General features: G+C 41.8%; 1 protein-coding gene across 1 annotated transcript in view; it reads left to right on the forward strand.

Moving 5' to 3' along the window:
• Positions 1–16,302, forward strand: part of LVRN (laeverin) — a 541,073-nt gene that overhangs the window by 145,191 nt on the left and 379,580 nt on the right. Inside the window, exons 2-3 of the mRNA XM_085632644.1 lie at positions 4,241–4,383; positions 15,623–15,765. Coding sequence (XP_085488770.1) covers positions 4,241–4,383; positions 15,623–15,765 — 286 coding nt within the window. The remainder of the gene's footprint in view (positions 1–4,240; positions 4,384–15,622; positions 15,766–16,302) is intronic.

Genomic DNA, 16,302 nt, shown 5'->3' on the forward strand with positions numbered 1-16,302 from the left:
GCTGTGCTTAATCAGGAATAAAGTTGTGGAGCCTCACGCTGTCTCTTGCATTCTTTCCGCTTTTCCGTATCGTAGCTAGTATTTTGTTCCCTTTATTCCCTTTGCCGACTTCTGACAGAACGGGTGGAGTTCAGTCCCTCGCTGCCGCCATCCGCCGCCATCCGTGTCTGCCTTTCCTGCTACGAGTGAGAAAGGGGCGGTGCCATCGACGCGCTAGCGGCGTGGAGGCGTGGTACTCCTACTCGCCGTCACCCTTCCATTTTGGTATTCAGTCTTGAGGAAGACCCCATTGTGATGTTGCTTACTCACACTCCAAATAGGGGGACAAAACGTCGATGCTGATATAGACATACCAGTAGAACGAATAGCATTTATATGTCTTTCCAGGGTTATTTTGATGTAGGTAGGACTCCTGATGTAGTTTGTTTTGTGATGGTATTGATTTAATTCATCTATATTTTCATGTTACACCTTTTTTATGTCATTGAGTTGTTCTTTGTATTTTGTTATGTAAATATGTAATGTGTATTTGTCCTGTCAAGCTATTTTGATATGTTTATTATCACATTTGATATATGAATTTAATATATCTCACATGAGTCTCTTTCAATCGAGTTATTTTTTTGTTTGTATATCTATGGTCAGTATGTGCTGTATCATTAATTGAGGATCCTACATTTTAGAGGATAAAAGGATAGAAACTTTCTTGCAAATAAGCTTAGTTTTTTTAAGGCAGAACCAATGTTTGTTTTCTCCTAGTAAGCCACTGCAGGCATGACTGCGGCCCTTATTATGAATCGGCAGTCCACGGACCACGAGACTCACGGTGGCAGTCTCGCGACCATCTGATTACCACTAGGGCAGTAGGGCTGCACTGGGACCACTGCAACCATCGTTCCCTGGTGGTTGCGCAGCAGTCCTGAGGCCGCAATATGCTTTGTGGGGCCGCTGTGGCCCCACCAAGCATATTGTGAGTTTCCTCACGCCACACTTTTCATTGCGGTGCCAGACCCCCAGTGCCTCACGTCATGTAGATGCACACAGGAGGGCACAACATGTTACCCCCTGTGTGCCTGCACACCAGTACCTGCAAGGCATGTGCTGCAGCAGTCCATGCCGTGCAGGTACTGCTTTTGATGCTTCTATTGTGATGCCTATTTCATATGCACCGTCCTGGGAATGCCAAAGAACCGCACACCAGACAAGGAGAAAACTTCTGATCTGGCGGGCGGTTCCTACACAGGTTTGGCAGTGCGGTCCCACTCCCTCACCACCAAACTCATAATAAGGCCCTGAGTCTATTGGCAGCTCGTTTTACTTGGACCACACTACAAACAGAAGGAGGACCACAGATATGCAGAACTAATGTAATGAGTCTGTCGCAAAGCTGATCTCATTGTACTGCACAAGACAATTTGGAGGCTGATGTGCTATTGTCATCAAAGCACAGCAGATTTGTGACACAATGGATAACACTTTAGTCTATTCTGCATTACCTTTCTATATTGTGTGGGGGAGTTCTCCAGCATATTGGTCTTGTAAAGAATCATTAAGCAATATCCTGACAAACTAGCAGCAAAATTGTATATTCAGCGACATTGTTGCAAATTGAGAATTTAGCATGTAAACTAACGTTCTTTGTGCAACACAATTCTATATTTGTTGGTGCCCTCGCAAATTGTGCAGTACCTGCCATATTAAGCATCAGCCTTATCATATTGGGTGAAAACTTTGACTATTGACCTTTTTTCTGGTAAATTGAATAAGATGCACCACATCATATTTGACAAGATTTCTGGAACAATGAGTAGAACAAATTAAAGTGGAGGGAAAGAGAGGTTATGATCAGTCCAACACACTTATGCCCTAATGCAGTAATCTCAGGATACTCTGTGTGCAGTTCTGGAGTGGTAGCTCAAACTCTCAATAGTGACCAGTAAAACAAATGGAGGTCAAACATAGTATTTGTGTTGTGAAGACCAAGACCCCACCCACCCATTGGTTGGCATGGTTTGAGTGCTACAGGGTGCTGCTAATGGAAGACACCGGGTCAAGGAACTATGAGGAGCTGTGGGCAGGAGATTAGGCCTCTTGCATTGTCCTCAGGATGGGGAAAAGATGTAGAAGCTAGGGGGCCCTAAATTGACACACCAGGTACCTGGAGTGCACCATTAATTGCAAAATACTAAAAATCCCATGAAGTTTGGTCCGTTGAGACTAAAGATAACCCCCTTCTCATAAGTCACGTCTGTGCAGTATTTGTACCTGTCACCAGCAGTGCCATGTGGCCTGTAGGTACTGCAATGTCTCATCCCGGCCGGGCTGGACATTTAAATCACCAGAGGAAGAGCCCATGTTCCAGAAGACCTGAGCACCTGGAGCACCATTGCACCTGATAGTTCCTTTTCCCCACTTAGATGTAGAGGCTGGCCAGTGGGAAGTCTTTGTCTAGAAAAACTCAGGGCCTGGTTGTGGTGGCCTGCCAGGAGCACAAGACTTTCAATGCCTTCAGTGAGTCTCCTGCTACCCTCTCACTCCCCTCACCGAGCAGCAAGGACTGCAGCATGAAAGAGGAGGAGAGACAGAAGGAGGCAGAATCAATAGAGCTGGATACCCTAGCAGCTCAAAGGAGAATAGTCAGGGAGTCAACCAGGACAGCAATGGCTGTGGGGCTCTTGTAGGGCACTCATGCTGTCCCAACACTGAGGTCACTTGTGTTCTCAGAGGAGCAGATGCACCTGCATGTGTATATAAAAAGGAAAAAAGAAGAAAATATTTACCAACTTGTAGCAGCCGCAATAAAGGAAACTGCTGCAGGCCAAAAGAACATCCCTGAAGCCCTTACAAAGCGCATCAAATTTGCATGCTTCTTTTGTGCTGCACCAGTAGGAGCAGGGGTGGCAATGTAATTCAGGCTCTTGCAGCCCCTGTGGTGCAGGGGGTCTCCCAACCCTCAAGGGGACACCAAAACGTAATGGGACCTCATTCAACCCAGGGAAATTATTATCTGTTAGATATGTGAGACTTGTGGCATGGAGAGTCCCATCATTTTGCACTGTGTCACTGAGCACGGGCGCCACCAGAGACATCTGTTTTGTGATTAGGAGCCTTCCAGAAAATCTGTCAGCCTACACAACCCTGGTATATTTTGGGAAATCACTACATCCCAAGTCTTATAGGACCATGGGAGCATAAGCCTCGGAGAGGTTTCTACTCATTCAGCAACACTCGTTGAGATGGGACTTTTGCCACGTGGTTCTGGCATGTTGGGCCATTCTTGTTAGGTTCTCAGGGATTGCTAGGCAGTTGTTCAAATATAGAAATCACACATTTTGATACTGAAATGTTCAATGTTGTAATGCCTTTTTTATGACGCACAGATGAAAATTAAAAGCAATGCATATTCTTGATAACAGTGAGAGTTAAATGTAGGGAATATTTCCAGTAGTTCCTGTTATTTTGTATAATGTTAAAAAGCATTACAAGGAAAGGGCTCATGCTCTGCATTTGGTTAGTATAGTGACAGCATTACAATGTCAGTAGACATGATTGTTTATTAATGCATCCCTGCTGTTTTGCAACTAGGCGAAGGAAGTGTTGTGTTTCTAGAAGTCAGGGCTTGCAGGTGCGCAAACGGCTAAAGGTGCTTCCAGCACAGAGAGGCAACGGCAAATTTAGGGCATTTGTATGTGCATCTCCGATAGGTTGTGTGGCCCTTAAAAGGGTGTCCCTGTAGGCATTTCCACCTGCCAGTCTGCACATATTTGTTGGTGTGTGTGCTATTTAGTTTTTTCTGTAATAATGTAGTTTTGTTTTTTAAAGAAAAGGCACTAACGAGGCAGCAATGTACTGGATGTTGTGTGTTGCGTTGCTAAAATCTGAGTCTCTAGCCCTAAGCGCCTCCCCTGTGTAAACCTTGACTGCTCTGTCTCTCACGCAGACAATGAAGTTCCAACAAGTGGTACTCTACTCTTAGTTTGCGTGCCCACCCTACTGGGGGCACTGGATACTCAAAGCAAAAGACTCCTGTTGTTACAACTGGGTCCAGTACCTTCTGACTGCCCCGGGATACTCTAACCTGGATTTCTCACAGTAACTTTTGTGAATGTTGTTGTTGCTCCTTACAGTGAAAGGTGGGTGTGAAAATGTAGTGCAATACATTAGTGACTGCGATAAGAAGGGAGTGGCTGAACTTGCCGGAAAAACCATGATACTTATTATGTTTGTCTTATCATTTTAGGATCCTTGTTGCGTCTCAGCTGGAACCTACGTATGCAAGATCAGTGTTTCCGTGCTTCGATGAGCCCGCCATGAAAGCAACTTTTGATACTAGAATTGTGCATCCTCCAAACTATGTGGCCTTGTCTAACATGCCTGCTATATGTAAGTATGAAACACAAGTACTGTTAACTAAATATTACTGCAATAAATCAGACTTGCATTGAGAAGTGACTACAGACATTCACTCCTTTGTTGTGTGGTGTGCCCTTGTGGAACACTGGCTCATATTTGGATAATCATCATTGCTGTGATCAAAACAATCATAGTAAAGAAAAGTGCAACTCCAAACTCATTCGCCACTCAAGTAGTTTCAGGCCCTATCTAGGTATCTGTGAACATGCATACACATTTTAGGTACAGACTATTAAAGAAAGAGAATCCGTTTTTACATTGACTATAGCCTCTGACTCCTCAAGAAAAAAGGAAACAGCGTATGAACTAATGCTATTTACTGGTGGGGATGTGCTTTGTGGGATTGGAGTGTTCTTTTCAGTGTTGTACAGTATATAGCAAGACGAGAGACTGCATAATAGCCTCCTGTCTTGTAGTAAAGTGAGCTTTAATGACATCTGTTAATCAATGTTCAGAGGTGCATAGACTAAAGAGGAGATGCAACGCATCGTAGGGTAGAGCATCCTCAAAGACCTTTAATGATTTTTTAGATGTAAGAAGCTTTTAGTAATTGATTCCAAAGTGAAAGACTTGGGGCGAGCAATACTGAGGAGCAAAAATAGCATGGGATGGAACATTACATGAAATCAAGGTGTATTTTCGGAGGAATGATCCAGATGTAATGCAGTCAGTAGAGGTGGCCGAGGTAAAGGGGTAAAAGTGCAGGCGTTTTTAGTTAGGCTTGTGCTATCTAATGAGATGGTTCCCTAATACTCACATTTTATGTTAGGTTTGGGAAATGTTGATCAAAGTGTGAGGAACTGGGAAAAATCTAACATTCCCATGGCTAAAATGACTGCAGTAAACACAAAAGGTACCTGTCTTCAAAACAGCATAGTCATGATATAGCTTATTGTAAAATAGTGAAAACGGTTGTCGCAATAGTGATTGAGAATCACTTTTGGACGACTTCACTGGGTGCTTAGATGCTTTTCGGAATTTGATTGTTTTCATAAGACTAAAAAATCAGAATGTTATGGTAGTTAGAAGGGACAACTGTCAGGTGGACATATGGGTGATTGCATTGATAGCTTGAAATGAGAGTCGATTCACTGTGTCAGGAATGTAACAACCCAAAAAGGAATGGCTTGACCAACCGTAAGGACCTAATGTGAGACGTAATTATATTTACAAAACTATGGGTCAATGTACTCAAAACAGGTTGCAAAAAGTGGTTGCCAATTGCGCACCAGCTTTTTGTGATTAGTAACTTTGCGAACTAACCAATATACTAAAAGGTCAGTTCACAAAATTAGAAATTGCAACAGATCCCAGACCAACCTGTCTAATGAATAATAATTAGGATGTTTGCAATTTGCAACCCAGTACAATTGGTTGCAATTACAGGGATGCTGGCCTGCAAGAGTCAGCAGACCACCATCCGTGTGATTGCTTTTCAAAATTGAAAATCTTTTTTTTATAAAGCAGCATGGAAACAGGATTACTTTTAATAAAACATTTTCAGGTTTGAAAACTTCAGTGAGAGTCCGCAGTGGTCCCCTAAACCACCGTCCACTCCACTCGAAGCTGCTACCCCCATTCTCAAACTGGAAAGGTTCCAAACAGGGCCGGACATGCATTTGATGCCACCGGGAATTTCCTCCGTGGGCTGGAGCCCTTGGAGGTCAGATCCTCCAGCTCACTGAGTTTTTTTTTTTTTACGGAGTTTTATATATCGCAAACTTGACCCAGTATTGGGTATCAGAGCGCTTTACATAGCACCAGTTGCATTACATGAGGACACATTCATTTTTGTTAGGCACGGCAAGATTAAGTGATTTGCCGAGAATCACAGGATGTTTAGCGTCATTGCCGAGACTCGAACCCGGTTACCCAGATTCGCGGTCGACCGCCCTAGCCGTTAGGCCAACTCCTCTCCCAAATTAACTAATTGAAGCAGTCAAGGGGAGGCTTCAAGAGAAAGAGAAAGAGGGTGGGAGGCAGAAGGTAGAGAGAAAGTGATCTGGGAGGGAGAAAAGAGAGAGAAGAAAAGTAGAAAAAGAATGGATGGATCGAAAGAGAGAGCACAAGAAGACAAAAGGAGCTGGGCTTGTTTGAGCATTTTTGCCAGGGATGGTTTTGTTTCCCCAGTCCAACACTGGTTCTAAAGTGGATGCCCTTCCGCTTTGCAAATCTTTGCGAATCTGGGGAGTCAGTAAATTGGGAGTAAGTAACTAATCAATGTTTTGTGACCACATGGCAGTGGCTAAGGGGCAGATATACGAAGAATTTCTTTTTTATTAGGCACGTGGACGTGATGAGATGCAAGTTTCCAGAGAGGCGGAGGCAGAGAGGCGGAGCCTGTTCGAGTTCGTGCTGAGCCGCTGCAGCCGGCCGTGGCCGCCACTGCCACCGCTGAGAACAGCCGCGATTCCTGATTTCTGAAATCGCCTAAAATCGCCGAATTACCTCCCGAAAACAGCCTGCCAAAACTGAGGGCTGAGTCTGTGACCAGACCGCTGCCAGCTCACCGGTGGCCGGACTGCCAAGAGTGCAGACTCCCAGTCGAGACAGTGCCAGTGCCGGAGGGTGAAGAGCGACATGGGCTGAAGGCTGAAGCCCCGGAAAACATTCAAGGCAACATTCAAGGCATCCAAGGTCAAAGGCCAAACACGAGGCAAACGTAAAGCAAGTGCAGAGCACAGTTTGACTGCAAAGCAAAGCAGAGCTGCACAGATCTCCAGAGTGGCATCGAAGGAGATTGGCTGGCCAGAAACGGCTGCGCAGAAACTGAGCGGTGAGGTGGAGCTGGAGAGGGGTTGATCGGCTGGGGCTGGGGCGGGCACAGGGCATAAAAGTAAACGAGGAGGCCCCGTAGGAGGTCTTGTAGAGCTTGCCACCCCACCACCTCCCCCCCATGCGGCTCAGCCACGGTTCCTGCTCAGTCTTAAGCCCGTTTAAAAGCCACCAAGCCGCTAAGCAATCCAGAACCTGGCATAACTTTGTCATCACCTCGACAAGATTTTAACAAACTCTGTTTTTTCCAAAGCTATAATTGCAATCTAATCCACCCTCAGAGAAAAGACTTATTGGGGGTCCGCAGGACAAAGAGGAAACCTGTAGTACCTGGCTGTAGTGATTCATGACTGCTGGAGACGAGTGCACTGACCATAGGAGACAAGCGCGACTCCTTTCCTGCGCCTCTAAAACCTTGCGTTGGCAGTCCATAATACAACCTCCTGCCTAAGTCCGTGAAACTGCGAGACTGTGTGCGAAGCTGTACGCTAGAGAGTGGAAACTCGGCACTCGGTGCTCAGTGTTGCATGAGCGGCGCACTGGCGCATTGAAGCCATACCTCTCTAGTTGTAATGGCCGGCTTGGCTAAGGGTATTTTTCTATCAACAGATCTCGCTGGCCCAACAAGGAGCGCACCATCAATCGGCGCCACGACCCTGCAGAATCAATAAAGCAGGGGAACAGAAGGGCCAAGTGTGCAGCCGGCTAGGAACCATCAGGAAGCATTCTCCCAACACAACCAGAACGGCAGACAGTTGTCCGCAAAAATAAAAACCAAAAAAAAACACCAAGCCATTCCTTAGTAAATTTAGTTTGGAGAATAGCCCAACTTCCCCGGTGTCCAATTCTCGACAAGCGCAGCAACCGCTACATTCAGACTTCTGCCACCTGTCTGATTCCACCCACTAGCAGCAGTCTTCCTATCACTTTTCCAGCACCCTCTATAGTCCGGCTGGTGCCTGACCGGTGGTGCAACAAACCCCTGGTTCGGATTAAAACATATAAAGTTATCTCCCGCACTATCAAATGGCTCACAAAAAATTAAGATCAAGAACCATCTTTTTGAAAAGAATGGGAATGGAACAGGCAACTAGAAAGAGCCCTGGGAAGTTGATATGAAAAGGAAAGTCTTCATTGATCCCTGAAATTGCTAAATACTTCACAAAACTAGGCACTGACAAACAGGGGCAATCACAAAAAGATCTACAAAAGGATCATCAAAATAAGGGTAATATCAAAGTTGAAAAGAAAGGAGCACAAAACAACGAAAAAACTCAAAATCAAAAAACACCAGAGGCACTCAAAGAAAGTACCCCAAGAATCCGGGATGGGCTAACCTCACAATATCAGAATCAATAATACCAGAATCACCCCAATTACAGCAAATTCAAGACTACGACATCACTTGCCCAGACATCAACATCAAGGATCTGTTCTTCTATAAGGGTACTTAAAAGGAGTCACAGAACATTCAGATTAGTACTCCACAAAAAATTTCTGACCCAGATGGATCTCCCAATCAATCACCAGATTTTTCAATCCTTAAGATTACAGGAATCTCCAACGAACGAATATACCACGTTATTCAAATCTCTGTTCACCTTGCAAAGAATTTTGGAAGTAGTTCTTACTCATCTAGGGAACATACTGGAAAACTCCGATCAATTGCTTGACACTCAATTAGGAATGCTAAAATAAGGAAGAAAGACCAATTAAAATCAACATCAACAGCAGAAGTCAGTGAATAACGTAACGAGTGAAATTGCAAACCCTTCTTTCTCCACTGAAGAAAGACATTGCAACTCAAACTGGGCGGAATCAACCTAAAGAAAAAAGGATAATCAAGATCTCAGCCAGATCTATTCCCTTAGAAAACTTTTTAAGGAGAATTACAAGTCGGTCACCCATCATCCGCCCTTAGCATATTACCCAATTTTTACTAAAACAAAACCTAAATCACAATTAAATTTGACTGTTCCAGTAATACTACCTTGTAAAGCAATAGACACCACTGGATTATCTACCAATGTCCCTCCGGGTCCAGAAACTCCAATCAACGAAAACAGACAAAAAAAGATCAAACAGAAAAGGACTAAGAGAAAGGCGCTAAGAAGGATCGAGAAAAAGAAAGCCCGAAAGAAGAGGTTCCTGAACATTCCCCCTACTCTGATTTGACCATCAGAAAAATAGGAAAGATTAGAAATGGCGCAGAATAGAAAGGTAAAAGAGCAGAAATCACCAGTCAAAATACAAAGGGCAAACTCTAACCAACTTAATCCAAAGGCAACCATCTTCTCAATAGTAGATCATGGAACAAAATCGCCGGCTCTAAAGGATATTCCACAAAGAACCTACAACATCAGGAAGATGAACACACAACCAGAGAAGAACACGACAAACCACCTGGTAATCACAGACCTATTCTCTTCTGGCGATGCACCGCTTAATCACGAAAGAATCATTAATTTGCTACAAAAGATACAGCCGTTACATTCCTTAGCTAGAAATGAAATAAAACTAGTAACGTTCCCTGAAAAATCTACAACCACTACAGCAATTGTAGAATTCTGGTCTCCAGTAATACCAGGAATAATATTAAAGGAAAGTGAGACTCTTCACAAATACGGCTATGATTTAACGCCAGTGCAAAATCGTGAATTCCAAAAGTCGGAATTATTAGAAGAATCTTTTAAAACTCAGCATTGAATCAAAAGCTCAACACCACGAATAATCCTCCAAATCCCTACGGGAAAATATATTTGTTTCCATAAAGAATGGAGAAAGAGGCAATTGTAGTAAAAATACCCCAAAAAGAGAAATAACAACGAGGGACTACTCATGGGCCTGGATCTCGGAGAATCTGAATAGCAATAAACAGGACAAGGAAAATAAGCGCCCTAGAATATACCCGGAAAAACACAAGAAAAATTTGCTGTAATAACAAAAGACCGTCCAGGGATTGTGGCCTTAAACCTGGTCTATAACACATTTTGACCAAGAAGAATACTACATATACGATATCCCCGCAGAGCAGGTCGATCGGGTACACACGAAAGGTGGGATAGCAATTCTTCTTAACGAAGTCTATAAGTGGGCCCAAGAAATATTCCCAACTGATTCAAAGAATTTTCAATATATCAAGATCAAATCTGGGACCGACCCACTAGAAATTCTAAAAGATCTCCTCATCTTCAATGTTTATATCCCCCCCCGGAGCAAAAATGAATGCACTTGCAATAGAAACTCTTGTGGATATCGAAAAGGTAGTAGAAGGACAAGGCTATCCATCACTTTTCATCACAGGCGACTTTAATGGAAAAATAGCAAATGAGTTACTTGAAAAATGGGCAAACTGGGACAGAGAAGAAGCTCTGGCAATCTCCACTCCACTATTTCCCAAAGAAAACAAAGCCGACAAAAGAGGGAAAATCCGACTAGCCTCACTCCCGACGTTAAATGGAGTAATATTAAACAGCAACGTAGAAGGAGACATCCCCGCATCACCCACAAGACAAGGGAACTGCAGCTCCTCAATCCTGGACTACATGATCTGTAGCTCGGATTTTTTCGGCACTGTTTTACAACTCAAAATTAACTTTGCACGAGGAAGCGACCATGCAATCCTGGAAGCAAAAACAGAATGGAAAACACAACCTGCATCACCAGGCCATATCATGTACACTCATAATACAGTTATGGTAAATTAGGCCCAAGGACGGATCCACTGGAATTCATCGACACTCAACAAAATCATTACCGTAATTGATACGACACAATCATTACAGATAACTCCCTCTATAAATCCGATAAAAAACTTTGAAATAGTCATTAAAAAGCTGACACAAAAATTACAGGACAAACTAAAACAACGGGGTCCAACAAAGAACCGAAACAAAAAACTGAACTCAGTCACTAATATAAAGCAACTGAATAAACCGTTAAGGTTGCAGTTTCTTGAATACTCTGCATCAAAACAAATAGAAATTAACAAATTGAAAAACCAACGCAGGAGAGAAAAAGCAAAAAACAAGGAAAAAAAACAGGATAAAAACTGGGTTGATATCTAGATAGCAGCAAAACAGAATAACCAACATGCATATTGAAACATAATTGCCAAAGAAATAGGCACACAAAAAGCATTACAAGCTATCCCAGTCCCCCAGGCAGAATGGGAATCATACCTAGCCAATCTATACAAATCAAATACAACCTCGAAAAGGACTAATAGCTCGGCTAGAACTCCTGGAGTAAAAACATTGGTTATCAGAGCACCAAGTCCCCTTTCAATCAAGTTCTACATAAAAAAGGCAATATCATCGGGAGCAACGGGACCGGACCAAATTCTGATCAAGGTTCTCCAAAGCAATCCTAAAGCATGGAGCAAGTTCTTATCTCCCCTTTTTAGCCGCATTTTCACAACAGGGGAAATCCCTAAATCTTGGAAGGGGAGCATTGTAATCCCAATACACAAGAAAGGTTCAAGGCTGCTTCCCGGCAATTATTGGCAGATAGCTCTCCTGGACGCAACAGGAAAGATCTTTGCAGCAGCAGTATTAGACTACCTTAAAGACTGGGCTTTCTCATTCGGTCTACTCCCTTTATACCAAGCTGGATTCAAACCAAAGCACTCGGTCACTGATTACATTGCGGTGCTGCAAACCATATTAGACAAATATGTGTCCTCAAAATCTCAGGTTGTGTATGCCGCTTTTGTCGACTTTACCATCGCATTCGATAGGGCAGATAGAGGAACACTTTGGAGAAAACTCAGCAAAATGTAATAACATCACTACATTCCGGGACTTGGTGTCAGGTCCAAATGGGGAGGGAGAAGGGTCTCACAAGCCCAATTCCGACCCCAAATGACCTTAGACAAGGATGCCTTCTTGCTCCTTTATTGTTTTCCCTATATATCAGTGATCTTCGTCAATGTTTTAAACAGATCAGCAACTTTCCACCTAAAATTGCTCTCCACAAAATTCACACCATGAGGCATGCAGATGATGTAATCATTATAGACCTAACACCATTTGGCCTGCAAAGAAATATGCAAGTACTCCATAACTACACAGAGGAAAATGATCTAATACTGCATATTACAAAAACAAAATAGTTCCATTCTCGGGAAGGAAACGGAGTGCCAAATTCAACTGGACTTTAGGGGGAAAATAGTTGGAAGTGACAAATGAGTACACCTACCTAGGTCGAATCTTTACAAAGTCTCTACAAAACGCGCTCCATATACAGAACCTAAATCGGAAAGCTGATGTTCATGTGGGGGCACTTTCACATCTATATGCCTCGACTGGTCAAAGACACTTTTCTTCGCTACTCCAGGTATATAGAGCCAGGATTGTGCCAGTGCTTTCGTATGCCCTTGAATACATCCCACTAAGTCAATGGAAACGCCTAGATATCAAAGAAGGGAAGATCCTGCAGAAACTCACAAAGATGTCTCAAGCAGTCCCGGTACAAGCTCTCCGCCTCGAATTTTCAATAGTCAGTTCCTATGCCAAAGGAATCAGCAATGTCATCAGGTGGGCATATAGCCTCCTCAATGCGGAGGAAGGAACGCTCCGATCCCTACTCAAATCAGAGGCATTTGACCAAGGAACTCTGAAATATGTATTCTGTAGGAATGTCTCAATTGCTTTTAAATTATCTAACGTTAATATTAATTTGTTGCAATCATGGACTCCTGCCCAGTTGAAGCTTTTCTTAAAAAACTTCACTCCAAGGCTAAGCTTTGACCTTGACTGTCAGCATTGTGCCAAACTGTCACTATATAAAAAATATGCAGAATCTCTGGTCTACAGGAAAACACAACAGTATATTTATTTTAACCTAAGCTTGGAGTTAGGAGACTGATTGTATTGCTCAGATTTGAGACACTCCACTAAAATCTTTTACTCACAAGTGGCTACCAAAAGAAAAATCTAGTAGTCTCTGTAACTTATTTAACGGTGGGGAGCAAGTTCTGGAACATCTGTTGTTTACTTGCCCAAATGCATTAGTTGTAGAAGCAAGAAAAAGGTTTCTCCAACCTATTTATATAAAATGTAGACTTAACTCTGTCGTTCAGGACTTGAGTTCACTTTGCAAGAATCAGCCAAATGAATTTGTATGTTACAATTTATTTAAATTTTTTAAATCCTTTTTAACTTTGTATTAGAATGAAAACTTTTATCATCTAACTGCTTACATTTTGATATCATGTATCAAATATTTGTGGTTCTCAGTCGAGAACTAAACCAAATAAACTTAACTTGAACTTGAGCTTGTGACCACAATGCCTGTGTAAACCCTTGATGCATATGGTTCCATATCACAATTTGGAAGGGACGCCCACAATATGTCCCTTCCACATTGCAATTTGTGAAACATAATTACTAGATATAAATGTAATCAATGCAATTTAGTAGATGACCTGAATTTGTGAAATGTATTACAGAACACATAAGTTAATATTTTAAAGTTCCTGACAATACCATTATCCAATTTAAGTGTTGTATGTATGGATGTGGCATTCCAATAGCATGAAACTAGCCAAAAGTCACAGAGTGAAAGACAAGCACAAAGAAAATGAATGATAGAAGAGTAGGTTGTTTGCAGGCTGTTAGTTAATTGTGATGTAGGGTTCTTTAAAGAGGTGTGCCTTTAAACCTTTTCTAAATTGATCAGTATTGAGGAGGTCCTGATGGATATGGCCCTGTTCCAAATTCTGGGTGCATAGATGGGAAAAGTCTACTTACAAAGCCTATTGTAATGGATTATAATAAATTAGAGTAAATGTCTGAGGAAATCAAGGCATTAAGGATATTTGACAAAACTGAATTAAATATACATTTTCACTTTGGCACGATCCTACTTTTCAGCAGATTGATTCTTGAATGATTAGGAGGGACAGTTTGTTCCATTTTCTTCAAAAAGCCATCTTTTTGGATATTTTATTGGATATCTTTTAAAGACTCAGCTTACTGTGCAACATGAACAGCTCTAAAATATTGTAGTTAGTTTACCTATTTTATGCACAGTTGTTGTATAGCAATAGTTGCAGTTCATGTCATTTCATAATGAGCCCCATTTTCTTCCCAAAAAGATATGTCAGAGGCTCTATATCTTGGCGCTTTCTCATTATAGAGGACATAGGTACAAAATAGATATTGCATAATGTTGGGGAGAGCACACAGCTCTGCCTTGTACCTGTGATATGAGAAACCTGTTAATCAGAAATACTGCTGATATACACATATAATGGAGTGCAATTGCCTGTAAGCATCTTCCTCTCCACCCAAATCTTTCAAGGGCCGCCCATGCATTTCCCGGCAAATTTGCTCATAAACATTTTCTGCATTAATGGTCACAGCTGTCAAAGGTATATTTCCCTAGGTCACTATGTCAGCTGAGCAAATAAGGGTTTGAGTATGGTATGTAAGCTGTCGACGCCCCAGCCTGCTACTCATGGATTGAGCCCTGGAGAAATTTGATCACTTTGTTGACTTTTTATTCTATCATAGATATTTAGATCTATGTTGACATTCCCAAGACACAGGCAAAAATTATTGACAACAGAAATTAGTGCCTAATTCGTAGATTTAGGAGATGTTCCTTTTACAGTACATCTAAAAACAGAATACATACGCTAGGAGATAAATCATAAGTTATGGGTGCATAATATTTGTCCAGAAGCCCATCTGGCTCAATCACCTTTTGTTCTTTAGCACAGTTCTATCACAAAGATCTCTTCTACCATATTCCCCAACTGCGAGTCTAACAGTGTAGGTAAGGGCAGGATCTCTAAAATCATCTTTGGCATGATACGTTATACCTTTCCTCTTGAGTAAATGACTTAATAAAGTCACTTATTTACGACCTTTGTTCACCACCTGAGGTATTATGCTCCTATTTCAATTTCTATATTTTTTGACAGGCCAAGATCTGCCTCCATTATTCATTCCATTCATTAGGTTTGTGTTATCCGTGCTTCAAGTCAATTGTTGGCCTAATACCAAGCAGCACTTGTCCCTCTACTTGTCAAACATTAGAGGTATTCTGTAATTACACAAAAAGATTAACATTAAATAGACAGGTTCCCACGAACTTGTCCACGGAGAATAAGGATATATCTCCTTAGTCTAGATCTGGACTAACAAAGTTACTAACCTTCATCTGAAATTGATATCGAAATATGTGCACTTGTTACAATGAATTTTTTTAAAATAATATATTCATATCTGCATAGCAGCATTGACATCAATGAAGTTTGATTTCCTCGTGAAAGTATGAAAACTGCCAGTGGTTGCTTGAATTGAGGTCAGTACTTTTACAACAAATTCGTGAACATATTTTGTGAGATTGCAAATACAATGTGTATTCACTTTAAACAATTATCAGGTGAAAATGATGTTTTATAAAATGCTTTTGTTTCGCCCAGCTCTATCCGAAAAGGAAGATGACAACGGAACAAAATGGGCAGTTACAACGTTCAACACCACTTTGAAAATGTCAACATACATAACTGCTTTTGTTGTTTGTGACTTCGATTACATCAATACGACAGACGAACGAGGACGTGAGGTAAAACTAACGCATGCAAATGATTATAGAACTGAGTTGCCTAGTGATATCATGTACATTTCTTAAACTTTGGCTTTTCATTTTTCTCATTTTCCTGTTGAGCACTTGATACAGCTTTTCATTGTTTCAAAGTTAGATGTTTTGGGCTGAAGGAAATAATCATACAAAGACGTGGAAATAGATAATTTAATCAGATGTAGCTGATAATGTCTCGCATGTATTGTGCCCATCAAATTGTACTGTGGCTAAATGCATACTAGGTAGTTAAGTTTTTCAAGATGTTTTGCTCATGTCTGAGATGAAGAAAAATGGATTTCCGAGTGTGGAGCATGACCCATCTTGCACCTAACAATTTGTAGTTGATGGCTTAGTTAGTTAGTCCTTTTGATAACTATCGGTAAAGTCAATGGGAATGGGGCTTTCCATGCCAACCTAATGGACTGTGGTCTATATGTCTATGTAAAGTGCATTAGTCCAAGGTTGCAGCATTATTATTACCCTATATCTGGCAGTATTTTGAGTAAAATGGTGAATAGG

This window comes from Triturus cristatus, chromosome 2_1 (assembly GCF_964204655.1).
Source record: "Triturus cristatus chromosome 2_1, aTriCri1.1, whole genome shotgun sequence".
NCBI lineage: Eukaryota > Metazoa > Chordata > Amphibia > Caudata > Salamandridae > Triturus > Triturus cristatus.